The sequence below is a fragment of the Elaeis guineensis genome, chromosome 9 (assembly GCF_000442705.2).
Source record: "Elaeis guineensis isolate ETL-2024a chromosome 9, EG11, whole genome shotgun sequence".
NCBI lineage: Eukaryota > Viridiplantae > Streptophyta > Magnoliopsida > Arecales > Arecaceae > Elaeis > Elaeis guineensis.
The window spans coordinates 96,956,172-96,982,029 of record NC_026001.2 but is presented as its reverse complement, the minus strand read 5'-3'; the positions used below and the strand labels follow the sequence as shown (position 1 = coordinate 96,982,029).

General features: G+C 40.1%; 1 protein-coding gene and 1 non-coding gene across 2 annotated transcripts; both read left to right on the top strand.

Annotated features, from left to right (window-relative positions):
• Positions 1–6,854: 6,854 nt before the first annotated feature.
• Positions 6,855–6,960, top strand: LOC114914532 (small nucleolar RNA R71). Its single transcript, XR_003801877.1, has one exon. It is a non-coding gene; the product is annotated as a small nucleolar RNA R71 (small nucleolar RNA).
• Positions 6,961–12,093: 5,133 nt separating this feature from the next.
• Positions 12,094–24,593, top strand: LOC105050974 (probable 3-beta-hydroxysteroid-Delta(8),Delta(7)-isomerase). Its single transcript, XM_010931208.4, has 4 exons — positions 12,094–12,350; positions 21,067–21,213; positions 21,320–21,428; positions 23,984–24,593. The coding sequence occupies exons 1-4, from the start codon at positions 12,206–12,208 to the stop codon at positions 24,240–24,242; spliced, it is 660 nt and encodes a 219-aa protein (XP_010929510.1). The 5' UTR covers positions 12,094–12,205; the 3' UTR covers positions 24,243–24,593.
• Positions 24,594–25,858: the final 1,265 nt, after the last annotated feature.

Here is a 25,858-nt window from a genome sequence, read left to right as displayed (position 1 = left end):
AATAGGTCTTAACCCAATTAAGAATCTAATTTAATTAGATTAAATTAGATTTAAATCTGATTTAATTTTTTAATCAAATTAGAAATTAGGTTGACCCAAGTCCTAATTGAACTGGGACTAGTTTTTTCTTGCGCTTGGCTTATCCAAAAAACCAATTGAACTTGATCCAATCAAGTCCAAACCAAATTTAATTAAATCATATTCAATTGGACTTAATCTCAGCCCATTATCTTAATCAAATTAAGTCAATTAACAATTGAATTACTAATCGATCCTCCTGCAACATTTGCACTAGGTTAAATGTCAATCGTATTGATCGTTTAATCCTAGAATGATTCTTAATTATTGATCAACCATCCGATCGGATCATGAATTCTAATGTGTGTAACCTCATACGTTCGAACCTAAGCTGATAGTACAGAAATAAATTTTTATACTAATCGAAGTGACCATCTAGTAATGGTATCCGACGGTTGGATAGATCGAATGTGTAGAACAATATCCTTAGAATCCATGCGGATATAGTTTTCATATAATTCATCTCCTTGACCAAAATACTCATAGGACATCTCAGAGTTCAACTGTCAACTATGATCAGATTGTCCACATTGTATTTCAAAATATCAAATCCATCTGATGGATTATCCTGGCCAAGATTTTGCTAAATTGAAATACAGCGACTCATTCTTCTCCAACTCTTGGAGTGATCAATCCCATCTCAATCACACTCTGACTTTGCAAGTACTTGACTGTGTCCAGAAGCCTTCCATCATTGAATTAAAAATTCAGTTAGTCCAGTACCAAAGCACAGTGAGTTGTTTGCAAGTCACTGAGGCGATCTCAGGTCTAAGGGACACTTATATCTATATCCCATCAGAGATATTCTCGATAGCAGAATGCTCTGGAGTTGATCATATTCAATGATGATGCACCCTTATATCTCATCTGTATGCCATTCCAGTGTCTCCATACTCCTTGGTTAAGAGGACAGCCAATCTTTATGGCCTACAGCGATCTATGCTCGATAGAAGCTGTCGTCCTTATTAACAGCCTATCATTTGATCGTGAACAGTTTTAAGGACTCATCGATAAATCCTCTCTTTATCGAACCTAAATAGTCCTAAGGACTTCATCACAACAACGGAGTTCATTAGAAGATGAAAACTTATGATAAAAATATCAAAAATATATTTTATTTATTAATAAATTAATTACAATGCAAGGTTGCTCAACCGTCAACAGGTTGACAATTGGCTTTTGGGACATATTTTTCAACACATTCATCCTGATTGTCATAGCCTTAACCCATTTAGATACGTAATCTACCACAACCAAAGTATATTTGTATCCATAGGATGGAGGAAAGGGGCCCATAAAATTGATTCTCTAAACATCAAAAACTTTCACGACTAAAATGAGAGATAGGGGCATCATATTTTTTCTAGAAATATTCCCTCTCTGCTGACAGCACAAGCACTCAAGGCAAAATTTATATGCATCCTTAAATAATGTCAGTCAGTAAAACTCACTTTGTAATACTTTTGCGATCGTTCTCTTCCCACTGAAATGTCCCCCGCATGTATGAGGGTGACAAAAGATAAGTATACTTTAATACTCACTCTCAGGGACACAGCATCGAATCACTTGGTCAGGATAATATTTAAATAATTTGGGTTCCTCCCAATAATAATATTTGACCTATGAGAAGAATCGATCTTTCTCCTATTTTGTCCAATGGAGAGGAATTTGTCCTATTGTCAAATAGCTAATGATGTGGGCAAACCATGGGATTTGGTCAGAGATAGCTGCAAAAAGTTATTCATCAGAAAAATTCTTCTTAATTTCATCTGTACTCATCGTATGATCAACTAAGATTTTAGAAATATAATCAGCGATCATATTTTCAGAATCCTTCTTCTCAGATTTCTAGATCAAATTCTTAAAACAGAAGGATCCATCTGATCAATCATGGTTTAGTATCTTTCTTTGAGAGCAGATGTTTCAGAGCCGCGTGATCAAAATATACTAGAACTTTAGATCAACGAAATTTATCAAGGATGAATACCACCACTAGTAGCTCTTTTTATGTCATGGTGTAGTTCAATTGGACATCGGATAGAGTTTTGCTAGCGTAATAGATCACATGTGGCTCCTTATTGATTCTTTGACCTAAGACGACTCCTATTGTGAAATCGAAAGCGTCACACATGATTTCAAATGGGAAGGACTAATCAGAGAGTTTTATTATGGGTGCTATTGTCAGGGCTTTGATGCGCGTCGTCAGGGCACCAAAAATAAACCCAATTCTAACTTACTACGTAGCTAGGGTGAATCAGAATTATTTCATAGGGATCTCGGATAATTATTTATAATTAATAAAAAAAGAGAAGATTGATTTTAATTAATTACTAAGAAAATAATAATTTAAGTTTAATTCATGAAAGAAAATTGAATAGGAAAGAAACCTCGAAAATTCAGAATCCACTATGTAAAACAGATTCTATTTTCTTTTACTTTATGTCGCAATGATGAGATTTGTAATTAAGAAGCAGCGTAATTTACTTCGGATAGGTACGAACCATATCCTTGGATTATGGTTCGTCCGTCCGGAGTATAGATTACCTTAACTCAACTACAAGTTAGAGACTTGAACTTGAAATGTAACAATCTATCTCTCCTAGCGCGTACAATATCTGTAGATCATCATGGCATGTCTGTGAAAAGAATAAATCGTACACGTCGAATCCAAATCTCTAAGAAATAAGAAAGAATATTAAATGAGTATGAAGCATAAAATAATTTTTTATTTCATTGCATGGAAAATAAATACAAGATAAAGAAAATAAATCTGTGTTGCAGGCTTCATCGTCTTTCCGAGTTGAAGGAGTCTAGCCTTCCATGAAACTCTTGCGTGCTGACATCCTGGGATTGAACAGATGGATTGTTTGGAAGGTTGGAGATAGAAGAGGAGGACTAGTGTGTGATGGATGGTGGAAGCTTTTTTGGATGTTTGGAGGGTTAGGTTAGATGAAATATGGAATGAGAATGATGGAAGAAGAGATGGAGAATGGCGGTGTCCAGCGTGTCCTCCTTCTTCGCTCTTGTGGTTTTCCTTTTAATAAAGCTCCAAGCCGCATCTGAGTCACGTAAATGCTTCCGCACCGCGTTCTCGCATCTGTTCCGTAGCTCCCACGTTAGTTCTGTCTGCTTCATAACGTCTTCGTTGCCAGCTCCTAACTCGCGCGCAAACCGCGTGGATGCCGCTTTTATTAATCTGTCAGCTATGCATTTAAATCTCTCAGCTCTTGGTCCAGCGTCCGCGTCCAATTCCCGCACCTTACCAGCACTTGATCCCAACACCAAAAAGTCGCGCGCCATGCCAACCCACATACCAGCATAAGCCACGCACCACTTCCTCTATTTATAGTTAACTTCCCAACACCAAATCGCATGGGTCCCATCTAAAAAGTCAGTTTTTATCATGTGAACCGCTTTCTTTTAAGCCACTGGGAGGGTTGTGTACTAAAAACCATGCACGTCAAAGCTTGCATTCCATTTATTGACTTCATAACATGCCAAGCCTTGCATTAAATATATTTTAAAATTCATGCACATTTGCTTAGTCCATCAGGTGTTGTGATCTTAGAACTTGGATATGCACCTAATCGACTTGGATTCGAGCTCAGGCTTGGTCACATAGTCGATCTGTAATTAGACTTTTATACTTGATAATTCTTGAAAAAAATAAAATAATAGAGATTAAATAGTACAGGTATAATACTTCTCGTGGCATAATTAATGTATTGATCAGGCTGCTCGTAATATGTGGAAGGCTTGTAGACATTCTTCATTAAAGACAAATGACGTGTCTTTGGCTAGCAAATTGCACAAGAATCTCAATATTTTGTTAAAATCTTTAATGAAGTATCTGTAAAATCCAATGTGACCTAGGAAGGATCGTATTTGTCGAATCGAAGTGGGAGGTGGTAGTTTTGAAATGACCTCGATTTTGGCTTTGTCTACCTCAATCTTCTTTTCAGAAATAATGTCCCAATACGATTCCTTTCCAAATCATAAAATGGATCTTTTTCCAACTTAAAATCAGATTTGTTTCTGTGCAGCACTTAAAGACTTTGGAGAGGTTATAAAGACAATCTTCAAAGGTGGTTCTAAATACAGAAAAATTATCTATGAAAATTTCGAGATATTTGTCCATCATATCTGAAAAAATGGCCAAAATATACCATTGAAATATAGCGGGTGCATTGCAAAGTCCGAACGGCATACGTCAAAAAGCGATAGGGGCAAGTGAAGGTGATTTTCTCTTGATCATCTAAAAATACAAGTACCTGATTGTACCCTGAATAACCATCTAGAAAATAAAAAAATATATTGATCCGCTAGCCGTTCTAGGATTTGATCGATGAAGGGTAATAGAAAATGGTCCTTTTTAGTAACAGCATTTAGTTTCCTATAGTCAATGCATACTTGCCAGCTAGATGGTGTGCGAGTGGGAAACAATTCATCTTCTTCATTCTCCACCACAGTAATACCTGATTTCTTAGGTACTATTTGGGTAGAACTAATCCATTTACTATTGGATATGGGGTAGATGATTCCAGTATTTAACCATTTTATCACCTCTTTCTTCACTACTTCCTGCATATTTGGGTTCAGTCTCCTCTGCATGTCTTGATGGAGTTTGACATCTGCCTCGCAATGAATATGGTGCATACAGATGGAGGGATCAATTCTTTTTAGATCGGTGATAGATCAGCCGATAGCCTCTTTATTTTTTTTCAGAACACCAACCAATTGTGCTTCCTGATCTGGGGTCAAGTCTGATGCTATGATCCCTGGGAGGGTGTCATTAGGTCCTAGGAATGCATACTTGAGTGCGGCTAAAACTGGTTTTAATTCTAGTGCAAGTGGGTGTATTGGCTAATGTGGGCAATGACTAATACTTGATTGTCCAAGAGGGAGTAGTTTCAGCATTTGATGTATCAACTAAAATATTTACTTCTTCGCTATCTCTCTTCATATCACAGTCATCCAATCCAAAGTGCGTCAAGTGAGTGTCTCGAAAATCATGTGCAAAAATTATTGATGTTTCTTCCTCTATGATGTCCTCGAATGTATCTATCTCGAAGCAACTATCAGTTGATAGTCCCTGGGATGCACTGAACACATTCAGTCTTAGTTTCTTATTTTCCAACGATATGTCCATGACTCCTATCCTACAATTGATTCACGCGTTTGCCGTAGCTAGGAAGGGTCTGCCTAAGATAATGAAAATTTATCTTAGATTGTCACTTAGTTTCATGTCAAAGATTAAAAAATCAACTGAAAAATAGAACTCATCTACCTTGACCAAAACATCTTCGATCATCCCACATAGTATCTTAATTGATTTATCAGCTAACTGTAAAGTGACTGACGTAGATTTCAGTTCTCCAAACCCAAAAAGTTTATAAATCGAGCTAGGTAACAGGTTCCCACTGGTCCCTAAATCCAAAAGAGCTTGTTCGATGTGAAAGGCTCCTATAATGCAAGAAATGATAGAGGTACCTGGATCTTCAAGCTTTGGAGGGATAGCGTGCTAGAATACAGAGCTAGCTTGTTCGGTGAGGCATACTTTCTTCAAGAGTTATGATCGAAATTTACGTTTCTGAGTGCACAATTCTTTCAAAAATTTTGCATAAGCTGGGACCTATTTGATTGCATCTAGAAGGGAGAGATTAATTTAGACTTGCTTAAATAGTTCTAACATCTCGTCGAGTCTTGCTCCCTTCTTATCCGTAGGAGTAGGAGCTTTTAGGACACTCAAAAATGGAGCTTTAGGCAAGTAAGATGATTCTGATGTAGTTGGTCTATTCTCTACTTTTGGATCCTCCTTGTTCTTGGATGCTTCGGGCTTGGTCAGAGGTCTAGGGTCGGTCTCATTGGTTTTACTCGTGTATTCAATGATCTTTTCACTTTTGAGAGTCATGATTGATTTGGCATGTTCAGAAAAGGTATCTGGAGTATTGAAGCTCTCAACTATGAATTGTCCTCTTGGATTGCTCTCAAATTGGCTAGATAATTTCTCTCCTTCCCTCTTACTGACTGCGGTTGCTAGTTGACCTATTTGGGTCTCTAGCTTAGCAATGGATTGCGTGTGGAAGTTAACAGTTTGGGTGTTGACTTCTAATCGTTCTAGCACTTTTAGAATCTTCTCCTCAAAAGCTGAGCTGTGACCAGTGATAGACAGTTGAGGAGTATTTTGAAATTGATGGTATGGTCCATGTCGATATGTCGGGTCCTGATAGTTAGGTCTAGGTACAGTAGGGCCAACCACTGGCTATGGTCTCCAGAAAAAATTTGGATAGTTTCTCCAGTCGGAGTTATAAGTGTTCGAATATGAATTATTTTCTGATCTATAAGCTTGTTGGATTTGAGCTTGTTGGACTTGTTCGTGCACAAACTCAAAAAATTGAGGTGTAGTTGGGCATTCACTAATAAAATAGGTCGGACTTGCACACAATGTACAAACATCTTGGACTGGATGAGATAGAGTCGAAGAGTGTCAAGTATTCAGAAGACGGTCTAATTTTTGAGACAACTCATCTACCTTACTGTGGATATCCATAACATTTCTAATCTGATATATTCCACCTCTTTTTTGTTGAGACATGGGTTGTTCTCTAGAGATAGCAGAGATGTGATGCAGAAAGTTCTCACTAAGTATTTCAAAAAGCTACCAAGCCTCATCCTCACTCTTTAGCATGAATGTCCCACCACATGATACATCGATTATTTATTGGTGTTTCTTCGATAGATCATCATGGAAACACTGAACAAGTTGCTATTTGGGGACTACGTGGTGGGGGCATTTACGAATAAGATCTCTTAACCTTTTTCATGTCTCATGAAAAAGTTCACTATCCAATTGAGAAAAACTAGTGATAGCTTTTCTAATTTGATTTATTTTTTTAATTAAAAAATATTTTTTGAGAAATTCTCTCTAAAGATGATCCCAAGTTGAAATGATTATGGAATCTAGGGAGTTTAATCAATGCTTGGCTTTGTCCTTAAGTGAAAAAAGGAACAGTTTCAACCTGAGGACATCATCAGAGAAGCTTTGGATTTTTACTGTAGAGCATATCTCAAAAAATTTATCCAAGTATTTATACAGATCCTCATTCGTCAATTCATAGAATGATGGTAGCATTTGAATAATGCTAGACTTGATTTCGTATTATGTCGCCTCCACAGGAGGAGGCTGGATACATGGCGAGTAGGTATAAGATAAGGGAGTAAATTACTCCCTCAATTGTCGTGGTGGGTCAGTCTCTTATTTTGGATCCATGATTTTGATTTGATTTATTCGAGTCATTCTTTCTAGTTTTAGGTCTAATAGGTGTAAATCAGGTTGTAATGATCAGCGTCCTAGCATGCACCCAAAAGATCTCATCAACTTTTAATTTTAATAATTTTTTTTTGAAAGAGAAGAGAAAAAGAAGAGGAAAAAGAATTCTAAAGAAGAGAATCTAAGGAGTTTTAATACTAAGAAGATAGAGAAGAATTAATTAGATTTGATATTTTTAGTTAAAAATTAAATAGTTCAATCAATCCTATCTATGGGTTATCTTAGATCTAGACAGCTCCTAACTGTCATGATCACCTTCAAGCACTCCAAATAGTAGACTAACCGTTCAACTGGCCAGATAAGTGTAAAGTTGGTGGGGGTCCCCCCATTGCTTTTCTTAGATACCAATTGCATTGGTCAGGTAAGCAAACGAAACTAATTAATGAACCACCTTCCTTCAGGACGTAATCTCTGAATCACTTTTCGAGACACCAGTTAAACTGACTAATCTGAATTTGATCCAATTTTTAGGATCCTTGTCCTACTGAGCTCGAAGATCTTTAGGGGTCAACGTCTAATCAATTTTAAATTAGAGGTTTAGGTCAATGCAATTGCAAGATGGTGGTTTATGGATCAAGGAAGGATGATGAAATCTCCACCTTATGTTGATTAGGGTTTTGCTCTTAAGATTTTTTTATGAAAATATGCAATGCAAAAAGAAAAAGTGTCCAAACATGTTAAGTAGCTTTTAAGATTTAATTAGTTTATTTATATTAGTTAAGTGTTATGTGGTGTCTTTGTATTCTTTTTATATTATGTTATCTTTAAACAAGAAGGAATAAGAGGTAAGTTTTAAATTAAGTTAATTAAGTATGAAAAGATTTAGTAAATCTAATTAAATAGAAAGTAAATAATGCTAAGATTAAAAAGTAAGTAGGTAGCTTACAAATAAAGCAACAAATCAAATCTACTTTTAGGACAATAAATTATTCTAAGCTATGAAAAGTAGTAAATTATTAGGAATAATGGATAATAATAAATAAGGTAGCTACTCCTATGCAAATAAAGTAATCTCACAGTTAAGAATAAAAGATAATTATGTCATCTAAATAAAAGACAAAGAATCTAATCTACTTAGAAAGTAAAAAATTATTAATTATATAAAGTAGTAAATTATTCTAACCTATAAAAAGCAGTAGATCATCAGGCTATAGAAAGTAGAAAATTTTTCTATGCATGCAAATAAAGAAATCTAGATATAAAATAGTAAATCTACCATATACAAAAAGTAATATGAGGTAAATTTTTTTTAAAAAAAATAAATAAAAGATAATCAAGTAATTAAAATAAATTAACTAACAATAAAAGGCAAACTTCTAATCAATAAAACAAAATATGGAAAGCAAGAGTACAAGAGAAGAAAATAATCAATTAAAAATATAAAGCAGTAAAGCATATAAGGCAGTCAAGCAATCTAATATAAGAAATAAAAATTAAAAAAATAGTAAAATATTTTTTTATTATTTTATAGATTTTTTTTATTTTTTTTTAAATAATCACGTCAAGATTCCGGCAACAGTGCTAAAATTTGATGCGTATCGTAGCACACCAAAATTAATCTTACTCACCATTATATAGATAGGATGAGTCGAGATCGTATCCGCAGAAATCTTAGTTGATTGTTTTGAAAATATAAAAAAATAAAAAATTATAAAAAATTAAGAAAGAAGTATAAAAATTATAATAAAATTATTTTTCATTAATCAAATAAAGAAGCGTATATAAAGAAAAGAAATAAAATTATGATACAAAATAACTAAACTAAGCTGATCTTCTTGCTGCATCCGATAGTGAATGTGTCTCCTTGAATTCTTCATCTTCCTCCATGCAGACAGCGGCAGGATGGCTGGAAGGCTTGGTCTAGAAACTCCAAGAAAAAAAGATTGATGGAAGTAGGTATGTAGAAGAGAAAGGATAGCGACACTAGGATTAGGACCTCTTTTAGATTTGATGGGATGTGAAAAAGAGATCTGTGGAGGAATATGGTGTCGTGCTAGAGTTAGTACCTCCCTTACACTTATGAAGAAGAAGAGAGAGAGAGAAAGAGAAAAGCTTGAAGAGAACTTAGGGTTGGTTTGATTGAAGAAGATGGAGGTCTTGGAGTTCTATTTATAGAGTGGGGAGGCTAGGATTTCATAAAAAGAGATGTGGGAGCGTAAATAAGGACCTTTGGATCTTTATATTGATTCTCCTTCATTGATCTTTAAGTCATGTTCATACTGGAATAGGAGCTGGTTGCCTGGTTCACTCAAGTTTGATCCAATTTGAGTCAAATTTAAGTCATATGAATCCAAACTCTCAATTACCTGCAAAATAGATTAGAGAGCATTAAATTTTAATAAAATAATATCAATTATTATAATATATATCTCTAGTGATTTAAATTAAGTATTCATCATTACGCAATATGTACTTTAGCATCCCACCTTAATCGTATTCTTTTTTGATAACATATGGACGATCCCATCATTTTAGTGTGAGTGTAGTCCAAAAGATCAAAAAATAAAAAATCTTGTAGGATCTGTGGGTAAGCCTCACCTTTTGTCAGGTCCAGTCTCTGGTGTACTCGACAACGTATGATATAACCCAATTTGCTGCGATATTCACCTATCGAAAGACATGCCGAACAGACATCACGATGAAATCACGATGCAAACTCCAGATGTCATGGAAGATCGGATGGGCCTCCAATTGCTTAGCCTCATCCTGGATCCAGCCAATAACGATGACAAAAGTTTTCTCTATAAAAGTCATCTCTGTCTGCTGCTCCTGCTTGGCATAGATGATACGCATCTAGATGGCTCGAAGCTAAGCTTTGAGGATGAAAGGCTCAAAAAGATATAAGCCCCTCACTGCCAGCAACCTGACATTTGAACCTCGGATGACATAGCAGGCACCACTTTTGTCATCCCTAACAGCACCTTCAAAGTTAACCTTAACAAATTTTGAAGGAGATGGCTCCCAGAAAATGAAAAGAATCCTCTAGATTGTTGCAGGAGTAGCATAGGAGTCCCAGAAATCCGAAATATCAAGGGACAAACCAACAATGTCGAACGATTGCACTCTACAATCGAGCAAATAGCTCTCTCCAACACTTGATGCACAAGCACAACCTTGGCTTTGAAAACTAGGCTGTTCTTGGGAAGCCAGATTTGATAGGGGATAGATGCTATCCTACCTCCCCAAGTATAGGTTGACACCTCACCTGTAGTCCAATAGATCACGTCTAGAAAAGGATCCAATCAAGAGCTGCTGCTCGTCCCTCAAGATGGACCATCCACCATCCTCCAAATCAATCTCACCCTTGGACAATATAGAATGGCATACTCTATCGATCCATCATCTAAGCTACAAATCAGGCAAGAAATCAGAAGCTTCATATCCCTGTTCTTGAGTAACATACACATCGAAAGCTGGTCTAAAGCAACCTTTCAGAGAAAGATCCACTAATTAAATTGATGCATGATCGCCCTCTACGGCCTGCCCCAGAAAAGGTTGATGTTCTCTCAATAATAACTAAATACTCCAAACCAAAATTTTGTACAGTAACTGTGAGAACAGTATACATGCCATTCACATATATATATATATATATATATATATATATATATATATATATATATATATATATATATATATATATATATATATTATGGAGTAGATTTGGATAAAGTCGATCTAATTTGGGCTTGGATTCGGTCAGATCAAAAGTAAATAATGAAGGTTCTACATCGATGACCCAAGATACTAGATATGATCTACTACCTCATAACTGCTTACATATCAAATATCATATGATTTGAAGATCCCTAGTCTATATATTAAGTGATTAAAAAAGATATTTAATTTAATTTTATTTATATTGTTCAATTTTTGACTATTTGATGCATAGATTAGGAGTCTCCAAATCATATAATTTTTTTGTGTATCAATAGTTTTGAGGTAGTAGATCATATTCAATAGTTTGAATCATTGATGTAAGACTTCTATTATAGATTTTTGATTTGATCGGATATGAGTCCAAATCTGATCGATCTGATTTTAGTCTGGCTCTCGTTTTCTCTCTCTCTCTTTATAATATGAATGTATCTATGGAAATTGTTACCATTTCTTGTTGTTGGCATACAATTCTTATTCCTCTTTCTCCTCGCCCACTGAACCAATTTTCCCTTAACAAAATTATAGTTTCCTACTCAAAATTTAGGTTTCCAGTTTTAACATCTTTGGCCGACGAAGAGCTAAGTTCCAACATTTTATTGGACCATTTGAAGGTATCGTTCAACATTGGTTATGCGATCACCCAGTAAAATACGTGACGAAGCTTAATATCTAAGTCCGCATATAGCCTGCGTTTTCACGGATTTTCTATTGCATCAAACCATCAAATAATCTGGCGAGCATTGAACTGCCGCCAACCAGAAAAAGTGATCCCTCCAATTTAGAAGAATTATCATTTTAAACAAAATCGTTTCCCAATCTCCCAATCTGGCATCCATGTCGTCATCCTCTGCCATACCAGTGGAAATGAAATATATCCTTTCTCGGCCTTTGGGCCATGATGTCCGTTTAATATTTGATGTCTGGGCCGTCGGCCCACCATGTCATCAAGGCACCGGCACCTTCCGCTCGGATATCGAGGCAAGATATCCCGTTTGGAATCCGATAAGGAAGAAATATAAAAAAATTTGGCGAGAAGATCCGGACCGTGTCTTTCCTCCCTTAAGACCCCCGCCGCTCGCTCTCCCATTCGGACCATACTCCGTCTGAACGCAGCACAGGAGAAGAGAGGACTCGGCAATGGCGACGGCGTTCGAGCACCCATACGTGCCAAAAGAACTACACCTCCCGGGCTACGTCCCATGCTTCCTCTCCCAGAAGGACATCCTCGTTCCATACCTCGCCACCTCCGTCGTTGGCGTCGCCCTCATCTGGCTCTTCTCCGGTAACGACTCTACTCCTCTCCTCGTCTTCGGTTCCTTCCTCTTTTGGTTTATCATCTCACTTTCTGATTTATCGATCTTGAAGTCCACGGTCGGAAGGTGCATGCCAGTGTTTGCGAAATTATCCCAAAGATCAGTGGAAAAATCCGATCTTGTTTGTGATCTAGCTATCTGTCATCCTTCTTGAATTTTTCGTTTTTGCTCTCCAGATTAGTTTAGATTCTGATATTTGGCAATAGTTTTCCATCTGTTTATTTTTCCCCTAGTCATTGTATAATGATGTGTGAAATCTGATTGTCCTTGATGTTTCAGTCTTGGGATTAGTTGAACCCATTTGGGACCATAAAAAGGGCTTTTACGGACTTTAGCTTAGAAAAGGTTTTGTTGGGGGTATTCTTCTATTGGCCGACGAAGGGCCTTCGGATCGCGCTGCCCACCATGCACATGCTTGATCATTGCCCAGGGTCATTTGGATCTGTCAGAGGCTTTAATTGCCTCCCCTCCTCTTGTATCCCATCCTCCCATCAGCATTAGAATAAGACAAAAGAAAAGAAAAAAAAAGAGGGAGGAGAGAGAAATGGTGGCAGAGAGAGAGAGGGCAAGGAGAAATTGCACCTGTGCGGCAGGCGCGCAGGCCCGCGCTCCCTACGCATGCCCGATCCCCACCTTGGCCGACAACCCTCATGGCGGCCTTGGCTCTTACATCGGCTATTGATCTTCTTCGGCTAACGGGCCTCCTTCGGCCCTCTGGCTTTCTTCTTCCTTCGGCTTCCGCATCCCAGAATCAGTCTCCACTATCAGCTTCGATCATTGGCCCCTGTGAGGCCTTCTCCCTCCGATTATTGGTTCGGCCAAGGCATCTAATAATTTCAGTCTCCAAATGACTGTCTCCTCTAGCCATTAGAAATAATAGTTTGTTATGATGACTATTAAAGACTTTATTACGGCTTTGTCATATCTTTCCCTCAAAATATGAGAATGGCCTGAGGCAGGACAAGCCCTCAAGCCCCTTTTGTCAACCCATGCTCTTATTGGGCATGGCCTTCACGTGCCATGAAGTAATATTGTCGGACACAATGTTCAAAAATATTTAATGGGAGATGAAATATCTCTGACAATCTATGCTCTCTCACAGCTCCAACCTCGCTTATATAAAAAGATAAATAGGGACCTTCTAGATGCGCCTCTTCTTCCTCTCGAAAATGTTCGCTCTTTCCCACCTGTTGCGAGAAATCTGATTTGAGCATCGGAGTGTCCTCGTCGGAGCCACCTCCGATGAAAACTTTTCTTGCAAATCCGGTTGCCGTCGACTCGTTGGGCTTCGTCACACTTCAGCACCCCCAATCCAGGACGACTTTCATCTGTAACATATTGGCGCTAGAGGAAAGGCAGGGGCTGCCTTGCCTGTCTTTGGAGAAGAGTGCATAACCTATTACAACGTTGTCGAGAAGGGCATCCTCGAGGTATCTTGACACCAAGATACGCCAGTCGGCGCAAGCTCCAATCAGAAATCATGCCTTGTGCTAGCCACTAAGGGGCAGTCTCACAACCCCCTCTGCTGGCTCTTAGTAAAAACAAGGTGATTCATGCCGTGCAACCATTTTCATTTTCTTGCGAAGGGCATCCTTGGGACATTCCAATGCTATGGCGTACCGACCAGCCCACTTCTGCTGGTCGGAAGCCATGCTCTATACTAGCAACTAAAGGCACTCCCATAGCCCACTTTGTCGCATCTTGGGGGGAATCACAGTCAGTTCGTCATTTAGGCTTGAAAGCATGGGGGGCATGCACTCTAAACAAGGGGGGAGGACAAACTCCAGAAGGAACCTCCATAAATTTCTCGAGCTGAGGAAGGAAACGAATAAAAAGAAAGAAGAAAGGAATAGGAGCGGTTAGTGTCATTTCTCCTACGCGCATCCGATCTCGAATAGCACTAATATGCCATGCTGGGCCCCTTGGACGTCATCGACTCCCAACTGTGCATTATCTGCTGCATATATGCTTCGAGATTTATCTCGAATTGACAGCTTTTCTTTTTCTCCTCTTATCCCATCCTGTCACGGGTGACAACAAAAAGAAGAGAGGAGAGAAAAAAGGAAAAGAAGTGAAGGGAGAAAAAAAAAGATGGAAGGAGAAAAAGCGAGGATACATTTGCGTATCCACCCTCTGAAGCCTGCTTTCTCCTCATGGCTTCTCTTCTTTTCAAGTGTGCATTAAAAGAAGAGAGAGAAAGATAAGGGGAGAAAAGATCTCCCAAAGATCAACGAAGAAGGAGAAGATAAAAATACACAAGGGATTTCTAACTAATCTCGATGTCCCCTCCTTTCTGTACCTCATATGATGGGACTCCACACCCTCTTCATTATTTGATATCTCCCATAGATGTCATTTCCTCTTTCTTATCAGGATACGAAAGGACTTCTTAAAGAAAGCTCCTTAGGTGATCTATGAGTTCGTAAATAGTGCCGAACCCAACTGCTCAAGTGCTTTCTCTTCCACGGTCATCAATCGAATGGATTGAAGAATGTCCCTCTAAGCACTCCTAGTCTGATCTAACAAAGGGGGCATGCAACCCAGATCGGAAGAGAAACCAAGCTTCAACAAACTTGTACAAAATTTTCTTGGTAAGAGATTCTCAAGCCCTCATCTTTTACTTTATTTTCTTTCCTTTTAGAAAACTTACAAGCCTATGGGCATTAAAATCAAAGGGCTGAGGCCGGAGTCAAGTCTAAATCGATCCAAAGTACAGAATCAAATTGATCTAAGAAACAATAAGCCCGAACTAAGGAAGAGCTTAGGTGCAAGCCAAAGTAATTAATGAAGAGTCAAATAAGATCCAAGAGCTCTTTAACAGAACTCATAATTTCTATGGAGGGCATGAACGACCACTTGTTTCTTTGGGGAGAGTAGGCAAAGCCCCCATTGTTCAGTAGGAGAGTTGGCAAAGCCACCATTGTTTAGTCGAAGAGCAGGCAAAGCCCCCACTCTTCAACGGAAGAGCAGTCGGAGCCTCCACTGCTCAATGGGAGGGCAGCTGAAATCTTCACTGTCCAATAAAAGTACAGCCAAAGCCCTCATTCTTTAGTGGGAGTGCAGATGAAGCCTCAACGACAATGAGAGTGTAGATGAAGCCCCCACATCGATGGAAGAGCATCCGAAGCCCCCACGACGGTGGCAGTGCAGATGAAGCCCCCATGACGGTGGAAGTGTAGACGAAACCCCCACGATGGTTGGAGTGCAAATGAATCCCCCACACTGATGAAAGAGCATCTGAAGCCCTCACGATGGTAGGAGTGCAGATGAAGCCTCCATAATAATGGGAGAGCAGATGAAGCCCCCACTACGGTGGGAATGCAAATAGAGCCTCCACGATGATTGAAATGCAGATAAAGCTCCTACGATGATATGGGATCAAAGCACCATCTGCTGCTTTCGTGTCATTATCTAAAGCGAGCAGTCCCGATCGAAAGACCTCCCCGCACACCTCCTGTGCATCCGACAGCGCTGACCACCTTACATGGCGTCGATCTGCATCTTACTGCACTGACCCACCTCTAATGAAACCAAAGAACTTGATTTGAGTGCTCACGTATTTGTTTGGTTGTGATTATCTGCAAACGTTCTACATGCACGTCCTTACATTTATTTGTGAGCAAGACTAAAGTTACCCGCTGGCCAAAGCCCTCACTTTTCAGTGAGGGGCCAAGGATCCTACAATTCAGTCGAGGGTAGAAAACCTTGCCGACGCTAAACTTTAGCATTTTCAAGTCTGAAATGCAGCAACACGAGAAAACTGAAGCAATAAATACAGACAGGTGGACAATTTCAATATATTTTGACAATAGCTCAATTACAAGAAAAAAGAGCCCCACGCGTCCAACGAGGCCATCGATGCATGGACCCCCATGAGTGGTCGGGCCCCTCTAATGTACATAAGCAACCCCAAAAATGGGGCTGGCCTTTAGTGGTGTCGAACCCCCCGGTAGGGAATCCGAAAACCCCTTCTGCATCTTTGCATTTGCTACCCCTGAAGTTATATGTGCAGGTGGCACCAGAGTTGTCCACTCGATGTCGTAGGATTCGATCTCAACACAAAGTATTTGAGCATCTTGGATTGCTCCTGTACCATATGCCTCAGGACGTCATTAACGCACAAAATACGACACTTCTCACGACAAAATAAAAGAAGAAAAAGTGAGAGGAAAGAGATGGTGGTGGAAACAAGAAAAGGAAAAAGTGCCCGTGCGCGCACTTGACATCGGATGATGCCAAACCACTAGCTAGCAACTCCGTGCATCTGCCAGGACCACACAATAACATTACATTTGATCCAGAGGATATGGTTTCAAGATAAATGCATCGCAATACCCGAGCTGACAAATCTCTTGATTGGGATTCCTTCCTCTAACAACTACCCCGGATGAAGGGAACAAATCTCCTGCTGCACTACCTCCCATAATACTGGGACTACCTCGTATGATCCCATATTTTTTCGAAGATACCTCATCTTCAAGTAAAAATGGCTGCGAATTTTTGAAAATAAAATAAATCAAAATAATTGACAGGAGGTGGAGTTGGCATTTTTTCAGGTGCCAAAATGTATGCAGTATATATGAAATAAAGACAGAAAACATGATCGGCTGGCTCATAGTTAGGATGAAGTAAAAGCGGAAGAGATGTAGAGATAGAAAAATCCAAGCCACTCTTTGAATAAGAGATCATGTAATATGGGGGCATCATTCATGACCCATCCATAAATGTCAGAGATCTATATTAAAGGCTGTACATCAGCAATGATAGAAGAATGGTCAGGCCGAATCCCTCCTATTTACCAATCTCTACATAATCCTGAATCCATCTCGACAGGACGAAGCCCGCGTGCACTTGTCACCGTAGATGCTCGGGCCATACTCTCGGGGCACCCATCCAACAGCACTGAAGCCGCCTTCAACAGCTCCAAATCTCCTCCGTACATGCACGCCCCAAAAAGGAACAAGGAGGAAAGTTTTTTGGAAGACCGCGTGGATTTCTCTAACGGTGATCTTCCAACAGCTGGCGAATCTCCCGTGGATCGCACCGATGCTCTTGTTCTCCTCGATCACACGGGTCCTCCACAACCAGCGGCATCACTCTTGCACTGACCCCCATCACCATTGGAGTTCACTTGTGTGTTCCACCCCCATTCATGGCCGATCACCTCGGATCCATGACCAATGACATCGGAGCAGGTCCCCCATGGTCGGCCACACCCCTCACGTGCATGTCTGGCCCTCACCGAACCCGGCCCTAGATGGCATTGAGGTTCCCTCAGACCAATCGAAGCTGTCCATGGCAACCCAAAAGACCTATTCATTTTGCCTCCGTCTGTGCCAGATGCCATCGGAATGGATGATTTTGGGCCTAATCGAACCTGGGACCAATCCTGAATGATAACACTGAGGTCCCTCCAGAATCACTGGTGGACCTAAGCTTAGGCGGTGCCGAGGTTGCCACCGGTCGATCCCATTGATGACCCTGAAATCGACCACCAGTGACACTACTCATGTTTCTGTCAACACCAAGGTAATTGGAGGACAATCGAACCCCTCGTGCGTCCACCGATGGCTCTCAAAACTTCCTCGCGAGCACCCCCTGTCAGCATCGAGACGGCCTGCAAGTGGCCTCCGAAACTTCCATCGGACTGTCGACTCCACCATCTCTGCTAACCGAACCTACCAGCCGGCATGAAGAATCGGTCGGTGATTGAAGCAAGCCGGATCTTCAACGAACCATCATGTTTCTCCTGCATACTCGATCGAGAGAGATTCGGATGAAGCAAGTTCGGCTTTCGTCAACCTAGGTTCTCCCTTACGGATGTCGACTTTCACCTCCAAAGCTATCGAAGGGGCCGCCGATAACACCGATTTCACCCAAGGTGGATTCAGCCACAGCAAGCCACCCGTTCCCCCTGATCGCCTGACGCGCTTCACGGGATCCGATACCCGAAGTCTCTACGGCGAGCCTCCATCTCCCACGGCACCCTCATGTGCCTCGGGTATTCCGACGAGCATGCAGCTTCAGCATCCAAATTAGCTTCGTCCGCTTCATCGCCGTGCACTTCTGGCCCAGGATCTAGTTCAACAAGATGGAGGTCACTGGCAGGAGCTCGTTCAGCACCCTTTCTCATTTTCTCCACGTGCACCCTCCGTGCGCTTTCGCGTATTTCCATGCGGTCGAACCCCCCTCGTGTGTCCCCATGCGTGATGGAAACCAGCAACGAGGGCTCTGAAGCCCTCCCCAGACGTTCGCTGGCACAAACCCTTGCCGGATTCGTAGATCTAAGAAGCTCCTGCGCATCCTCAACATGGCCGAAGCTACTGGCGACGCCGAAGCCGGCATCAACAATCCAACCCATCTCGATGCTGAACCCCTCCAGCTTTGATCCTCTCTTGAGCGTCGAAACCCAAAGAGAGCCCACCGATCGGTCTTGTCCTTGCCAGCGTCGAGACCCTCGTTGCTAGTCCGGCCTTAGACCATGTTGAACCCACCTTCGGACCCCTTTTAGACGGCACCAAGACCACCTCCGAACCCACGTGTCGCACCCCTACCCGCTCTGAAGTCTTGCATCCTTGACCGTTCGGGCCCCCTTGACAGTTGTGGACATGCCTCTGCCAGCACCGAACCCCATCAGGTCTGAAGGCTCCTTGCATGCCCGCATGTACCTCCGACGGTACTGAAGCCACCCACAATCAAAATTCATAATGGGCTGCTAGTTCGTGGGAGATGGAATCTCTTATGCCGGGATTCATGAATGACAAAAGGAGGAAGAGGCGCACCACTGCACCGTCCAGTTGTCCAAAGCCCCCTTTTTTGCCTTTAAATGGAGCCAAGGTCTCCTGCAGGAAGATGACAAGTTATCAAGTTCAAAAGGCTCAAGCCTGAGCCACATGTGGGGATGATAAGGCACAGGCCAAACAACGTCCCATCCGATATTAATGCCAATCTCGATGCACTGAAGCTATTACAAAATGGCCGAGCCGCACCATAAATATTTCATGGTAAAAAAAAAAAGCATTCATACTCCCTCAGCTACCACGAGATAGTAGAAAAAGATGATATCTTTGGCTTTACCTAATGTAATATACTCTGAGTATTATTTGGATTCTACTGATGGTTGGCTTGGAAGCTTGTCAGCTAGGTGTTCCAAAGGAGCGCCTAAGAGAAGAAGAGATTGAAATAATATAGAGATTGTTGAGGGGGGTAATATTTCGACAACACTGAAGACAGACCAAAAGAAAGCTCCTCATTTCTCAGCAAGCAAATCCCAAGAAAGATGACCTTGGCACATCTTCGGCAAATCTGTGATACTTCCTTCACCCGACCCAACATGATTCAGACACGAGAGTGGAGGGGCTAATGTTGGGGGTATTCTTCTATTGGCTGAAGATGTGTGACGAAGGACCTTCGTATCACACTGCCCACCACGCACATGCTTGAGCATTGCCCAGGGTCATTTGGACCTGTCAGAGGCTTTAATTGCCTCCCCTCCTCTTATATCCCATCCTCCTATCAACATTAGAATAAGACAAAGGAAAAGAAAAAAAAAGAGGGAGGAGAGAGAAATGGTGGCAGAGAGAGAGGGTAAGGAGAAACTGCACCTATGCGACAGGCTTCTGCCCGTGAGTGCTCGCACTCCCTACGCACGCCCAATCCCCACCTCAGCCGACGACCCCCATGGCGGCCTTGGCTCTTACATCGACTATTGATCTTCCTCGGCCCTCTGGCCTCCTTCGGCCTCCACTATCAGCTTCGGTCATTGGCCCTCGTGAGGCCTTCTCCCTCCGGTTCTTGGTTCGGCCAAGGCATCTAATAATTTCAGTCTCCAAATGGCTCTCACGTCAGGCCATTAGAAATAATAACTTGTTATGATAACTATCAATGGCTTTATTACGGTCTTTTCATATCTTTCCCTCAAAATATGAGAATGGCCTGAGGTAGGACAAAGCCCTCAGGCCCCTTTTGTCAACCCATGCCCTTAATGGGCATGGCCTTCACGTGCCACGAAGTAATATTGCCGGGCATAATGTTTGAAGATATTAAATGGGAGATGAAATATCTCGGACAATCTCTGCTCTCCCACGGCTCCAACCTCGCTCATATAAAAAGGTAAATAGGGACACTCTAGGTATGCCTCCTCTCCCTCTCGAAAATGCTCACTTTTTTCCATCCGTTGCGAGAAATCTGACTTGAGCGTCGGAGGGTCCTCGCTGGAGCCATCTTCGGTGGAGATTTTTCTTGCAAGTCCGACCGCCGTCGACTGGCCTGGTTTCGTCACACTCCAACACCCCCAACCCAGGACGGATTTCATCCGCAACAGGTTTCATCTTGTGGCCAATTACTATGTAATATAGCCCTAAAACGTTTTAGCTGATCGGAATATGGTCACCTGTTCTTTCTTTTAATATGGAAAGGGAAATTACAGTTTTCTTTCTTTTAACAAGTCCATGTTGAATGTAATGTAAAATGGGATCTCGGAAAGGAGAGTTTCTTTGAGTTATTTCCTTAACCAGGGGAACTCGATCAGTTTGTTTAGAGTATGTTATCGTTTTCCATCATTACAAAACAAGGTGGCATTTTGATGACCCATATCTCTGTTATTACCTGTGCTACTTGTTGATTGGACAGCCTTTTATTTTTTTTTCTATTTGTGCTAATGTTTTACTTTTTTTTTTGTTCTAGGGCGTTTGTCAAAGATATCAAAGACTGATAGGCTGCTTATGTGCTGGTGGGCATTTACTGGTCTGACTCACATTATCCTTGAGGGCTATTTTGCTTTCTCTCCAGAGTTTTACAAGAAAAAGACTCCACACTTTTTGGCTGAAGTCTGTAAGTTTTTGTAACAATGTATTCCATGTGTCCCTTTGAATGTTGAAATGAAATTTCTCAGGAGTTTGAACTTGTTAATGTTATGTTTGCTACCATGACAATGCAGGGAAGGAATACAGCAAAGGTGACTCCAGATATGCAGCAAGAGATGCTGGAGTGGTTACTGTTGAAGGAATCACTGCTGTCATAGAGGGTCCAGCTAGCATTCTTGCTGTGTAAGACTTGGAATCACTTTCACTTCAGCCACAATCTTTCTTGATAACTTACTGTTTTTTGCTATCTACATGATATGTGTAGTTTTTGAGTACCTTTACATGTTATTTGTTTTGATGTGTATGTATGAAACTTGGAAGTGCAACTAAATTTTGACTGCATGCATTTAAACCTTAATGTCCAGAGTAACCAACATGCATAACTACATTTTCTTAAATTCAAGGTTTTGCCATTCAGATAGTGTTTAATATAGGCTATTTCAGATATTTTTCTCATTTTTGTAATGCATGTTAATGATATAAACTGGTGGAGGATTTTTTAGAGAGAGAAAGTATTAGCGAAAAGAAGATTAATGTTGGAGAAATTAGACATACTCAAGTTGCTTTATTTGATCAGGTTTCACTTGGAGTGACTAGAATAACCCATTACTTTGTTCTAGACATTCTCCAGTATATCTTCTTTAAGTTAATTATTGAATTCATTATAAACTAACCAAAATTTTGTTTATGACTTTATAACAGCACTTGGATGCAAAATGATGGCCCTAGTGTATGTGATATTTAGTTCATTGTCACTTTACTGCTCTATTTTGAACCTTGCTTCTATGGTGCTTTTTATCATACTGTGCAAACTCCATATTCCTATTTTATTTGCTTTTGGGTGGGATTGTGAGAACAGTTGCATGGTGTGCATTCATTCACAATCAATGACATCAATTGTCATCCCAAAGAAATGCTCAGATCCAGATTCATGTGCATGCATTGAATTCATAACTTAAATGCTTAAAGTATGCCTTGTTTATCACGATTAAGCATCCTTAAGTATTTTAGAATGGGAGTAGTGCTATTTTTCTGGTGTATTCATGTGTACTTGCAAAAGTTTGTGGTTGTCATATGATGCCAGTACTTGGGACTTGTCGTTCTTGATGCAACATGATCTACTTGGAACCTAACAATTACATGGATGCTTGAAAAGTTGCTAGATGTGTTGTAGCAACTCCCCATTCCATGGCTTAAATCTACTGGACAAATAATATATCCCATGGCACCTTAACAGTATTGACAACAGTTTCCTAGATTTTCTATTGGCTTGCAGATTTACCTTTTTTACTTTTTTTGTTTGTGTTTTGGTTGGCTACCTTCTAATGTACTTTAGGGACTAAGGTATGACTGAAAAGCTAATTAGGTAATATTTAGACACCTAAGAGAACATTAAAAGTTCAAAGTTTGTGAGTTTCTCTCACCCTTTCTCATTTCTCCTCTTTTGGAATGTCCCTTTGTCCGCTATCGCTTGCAGATGTTGCTAGATGGTCTAAATCATCTGCATTCTATGTCTGCATTCCAGGATGTTTACTTTGTCTCTTTATTGCTTACCACTCATTCCTTTGCAATTTAATTCACTTATAAGTAACATGTTGGATTCGCATTGTTATCTATTTTCTTAACAAGCATAGAGCAGTGATTAGTATGAAGTTTGTTCTTGTGGCTTATTAGAGGTCAAGTACCAATGAAGAGAAAGCAATAAACCAATGACTGTCTAGAAAGGCTCAAAAGGAATTTTGTTATTCAGTAAATAAAATCTTTATCGTTTCAAATGTCCTTAGGTAGTGGTCCAAAATGAAATAAAAAGAAAAGAGAAGAATATTTTTAATGGCATTTTCCTCATGAGTTGAAATGTATTTTGATATGGCATGTGTATCTGCTACATCTGAATGTGTAATGCCATGGATACCATGATGCTTTTACTAGACTAGATTCTTTGCTTTCTAGTGGTGATATAAAATCTTGCTTTCCCTTTGAAGCCAACACCTCATATGGTTTGGACTTTGGAGTGTGAGGATAATTGAGAGTGAGGTGAAAAGATAAAACTATAGCAGGTCATGAGTCTTTTTCTCTTTTTTTTTTCTTTTTTTTTTTTTGGAGCAAAAGAATGGAGGAGTCCACAACACATTTCAGCAGGCCATAAGAGTCAAAGGCCTAGTTTACAATGGAGGGTTTGTACTGTAAAAAGGAAAACTTGGAGAGCAAATAATCAGAGACTTTAGGAATCGATATGATAAGACTTGTCCTTTTGATGCTTGTTGTGAACGATATATGCATCTCTCACGTGTAAAAGTTTATAAATCAACATGAGATGTCTTTAAGGTTCTCAGGTTTCATTTTAGTTCGGTCAGGTCATTGGCTTTGAGTTGAGCATGGGTATGGGAAGGTCAGCCTTTGGTTTCTCATGGTAAATCAAACACCACAAAATTGGTGTAAGAGTGAAGTTTTCACATTGTATGCTGCATGGAATCATTAGACTTCGGTGCATTTGTATTTGACCTAATTTATTAGGAGGGTTGTTTATTCTCATGGTGACGAACCCCTCATCGGTGGATGAGACCTGGCTAGAATTAAGTTGACTTGATTACAAGAAGTCATCATTCTTATTATTCAACAATTTGTTTTCCTGTGATGATAATAATGCACTACTATTTTGTCTACATGGTAAAAGAATACCAGAATTTTTGTTTCTCATTTTTTTTCTCCTCTCATTCATTTTTTCGGATGCACAACAGGTATGCTATAGCTTCAAGAAAACCATACAGTCATATTCTTCAATTTGCAATATGTCTTGGCCAGCTTTATGGATGTCTGGTATATTTCATAACTGCATTATTGGAAGGTGACGACTTCTCAGCAAGCCGGTATTACTATTGGGCATACTACATCGGGGCAAACGGCTCTTGGGTCGTCATACCAGCACTCATTGCAATCAGGAGTTGGAAGAAGATTAGTGCAGCATTTCAAATTGAAAAGAAGACAAAGACTCGATGAGGAAGGATCCACTGCAAGGATCTTGGGGAGTATAAAATTCCAAATTTCCAGTGAATCACCTCCATATTTGTGGTTTTAATGCTCTTTGTGGTACCAGATTCCATCGATGAAACTGTTGCATTACTGTGGTGGGAATTTATTTATTTGGTGGATTTGTGATGCCACAGAAGCTTTGTTGCTCAAATTTAGCTCAGAATTGCATAAGATTCGAAGCATGCGACATTCTTAATATGATGGCATGAGGAAACTAGCCATCTGATGGTGTCTATTTTGGGAAATGCAAGTTACTGTGATATTATCCCTGACCATATTTCTTGTATCAGGAAAATAAAAAGAAAAAAATCACATGAATATGGTGGAAGTACTGCAAACTTTTTGCTATCTGGATGGTGGATGCATGCTAGCTCGTGAGATTCACCCATCCACTTTGAGCTCCGGAGATAGAAAGATCTGTTCTCATGGGATGAATATGGTGGAAGTAGTGCAGGCCTACCAACCAACTTTCCAGTTCTGTTATATGCTCAGGAGGGGTATCTGGATGTCAAATTTGACTTCAGAAGATGAATGCTTTTCTTTAATTCTTATTATGGAATCCTTTTTTCCCTTCTTGCTCCTCTTTTGCAGCCAATGTTTATCGTTGGTGGTCCTCAGGTTACGGTCAAGGGCAGCCCCATATCTCTAGCTTAACAACCGTGCTAAATTTTCATAAATATATACTTGGGCGGGGTGTGGGCCGGACTGGGCTCAGGCCTGGACTGACATCATGCTCAGGAAGGCCCACACCCGCCTTGGAGGAGGAATCATCCTTTGGTCCACTCTGTTGCTTTTGGTGGTGAACTACTGATGATTTTTATTTTTATTTATTTTATTTTTTAAATTATTATTATTTTCATTATTATTATTATTTTGAGAACTCCTCCTTTTAGTGATGTTTCTCTAGCTATGTATTGATTTAGATACTTGAATCTACCCTTAGAAAGGAAAGCAAAATGTGTGGTATGTTGATTAAGATTTGGTGGGTTTTCGCACTTTAACAAGGTTATCGGGGTGATTATGTTCTTCCTCTGATAGAGATGTGGTGGGTAACAAAGCTCTGTTGGAGATATTTAACAACCGTTTGTCATAGAACAGGACCTGATGATAGCTTTGAGACCCGTTCTGTTATAATCTACATCAAATCTAAAAGCAGCCGCTATATTTTGACCTATCCATCGTTCAACAATTAATGTTATCCTTGTGTCACTCAAATTTTTTCATATCGAGTAAAAAATAATGATTTATTTTGCCAATAATGATCTGATCAAATGAAATCATATTTTAATACTACTGTGTTGTTTCTGATTACAGTAGCGAAGGATGTTAATGGGTGTTTGGTTGGAGGAAGTGGGGATTTGAAATCGAAATCAGAATGAATGACTCTCATTCCAACCGTGAGCCCGATTCTGGATTGGAATGGGAATGGCTCAATTTATATAGAACTCAATCCCTATTCTTCTTTATGGATTCAATTTTCTATTCCGATCACGAATCAAACGCTTTGAGGAATTTGATCCTTCTGATTTTTATTCTCATTCTGATTTCGATTACGAACCAAACATCCTCTTAAAGTAGCTACT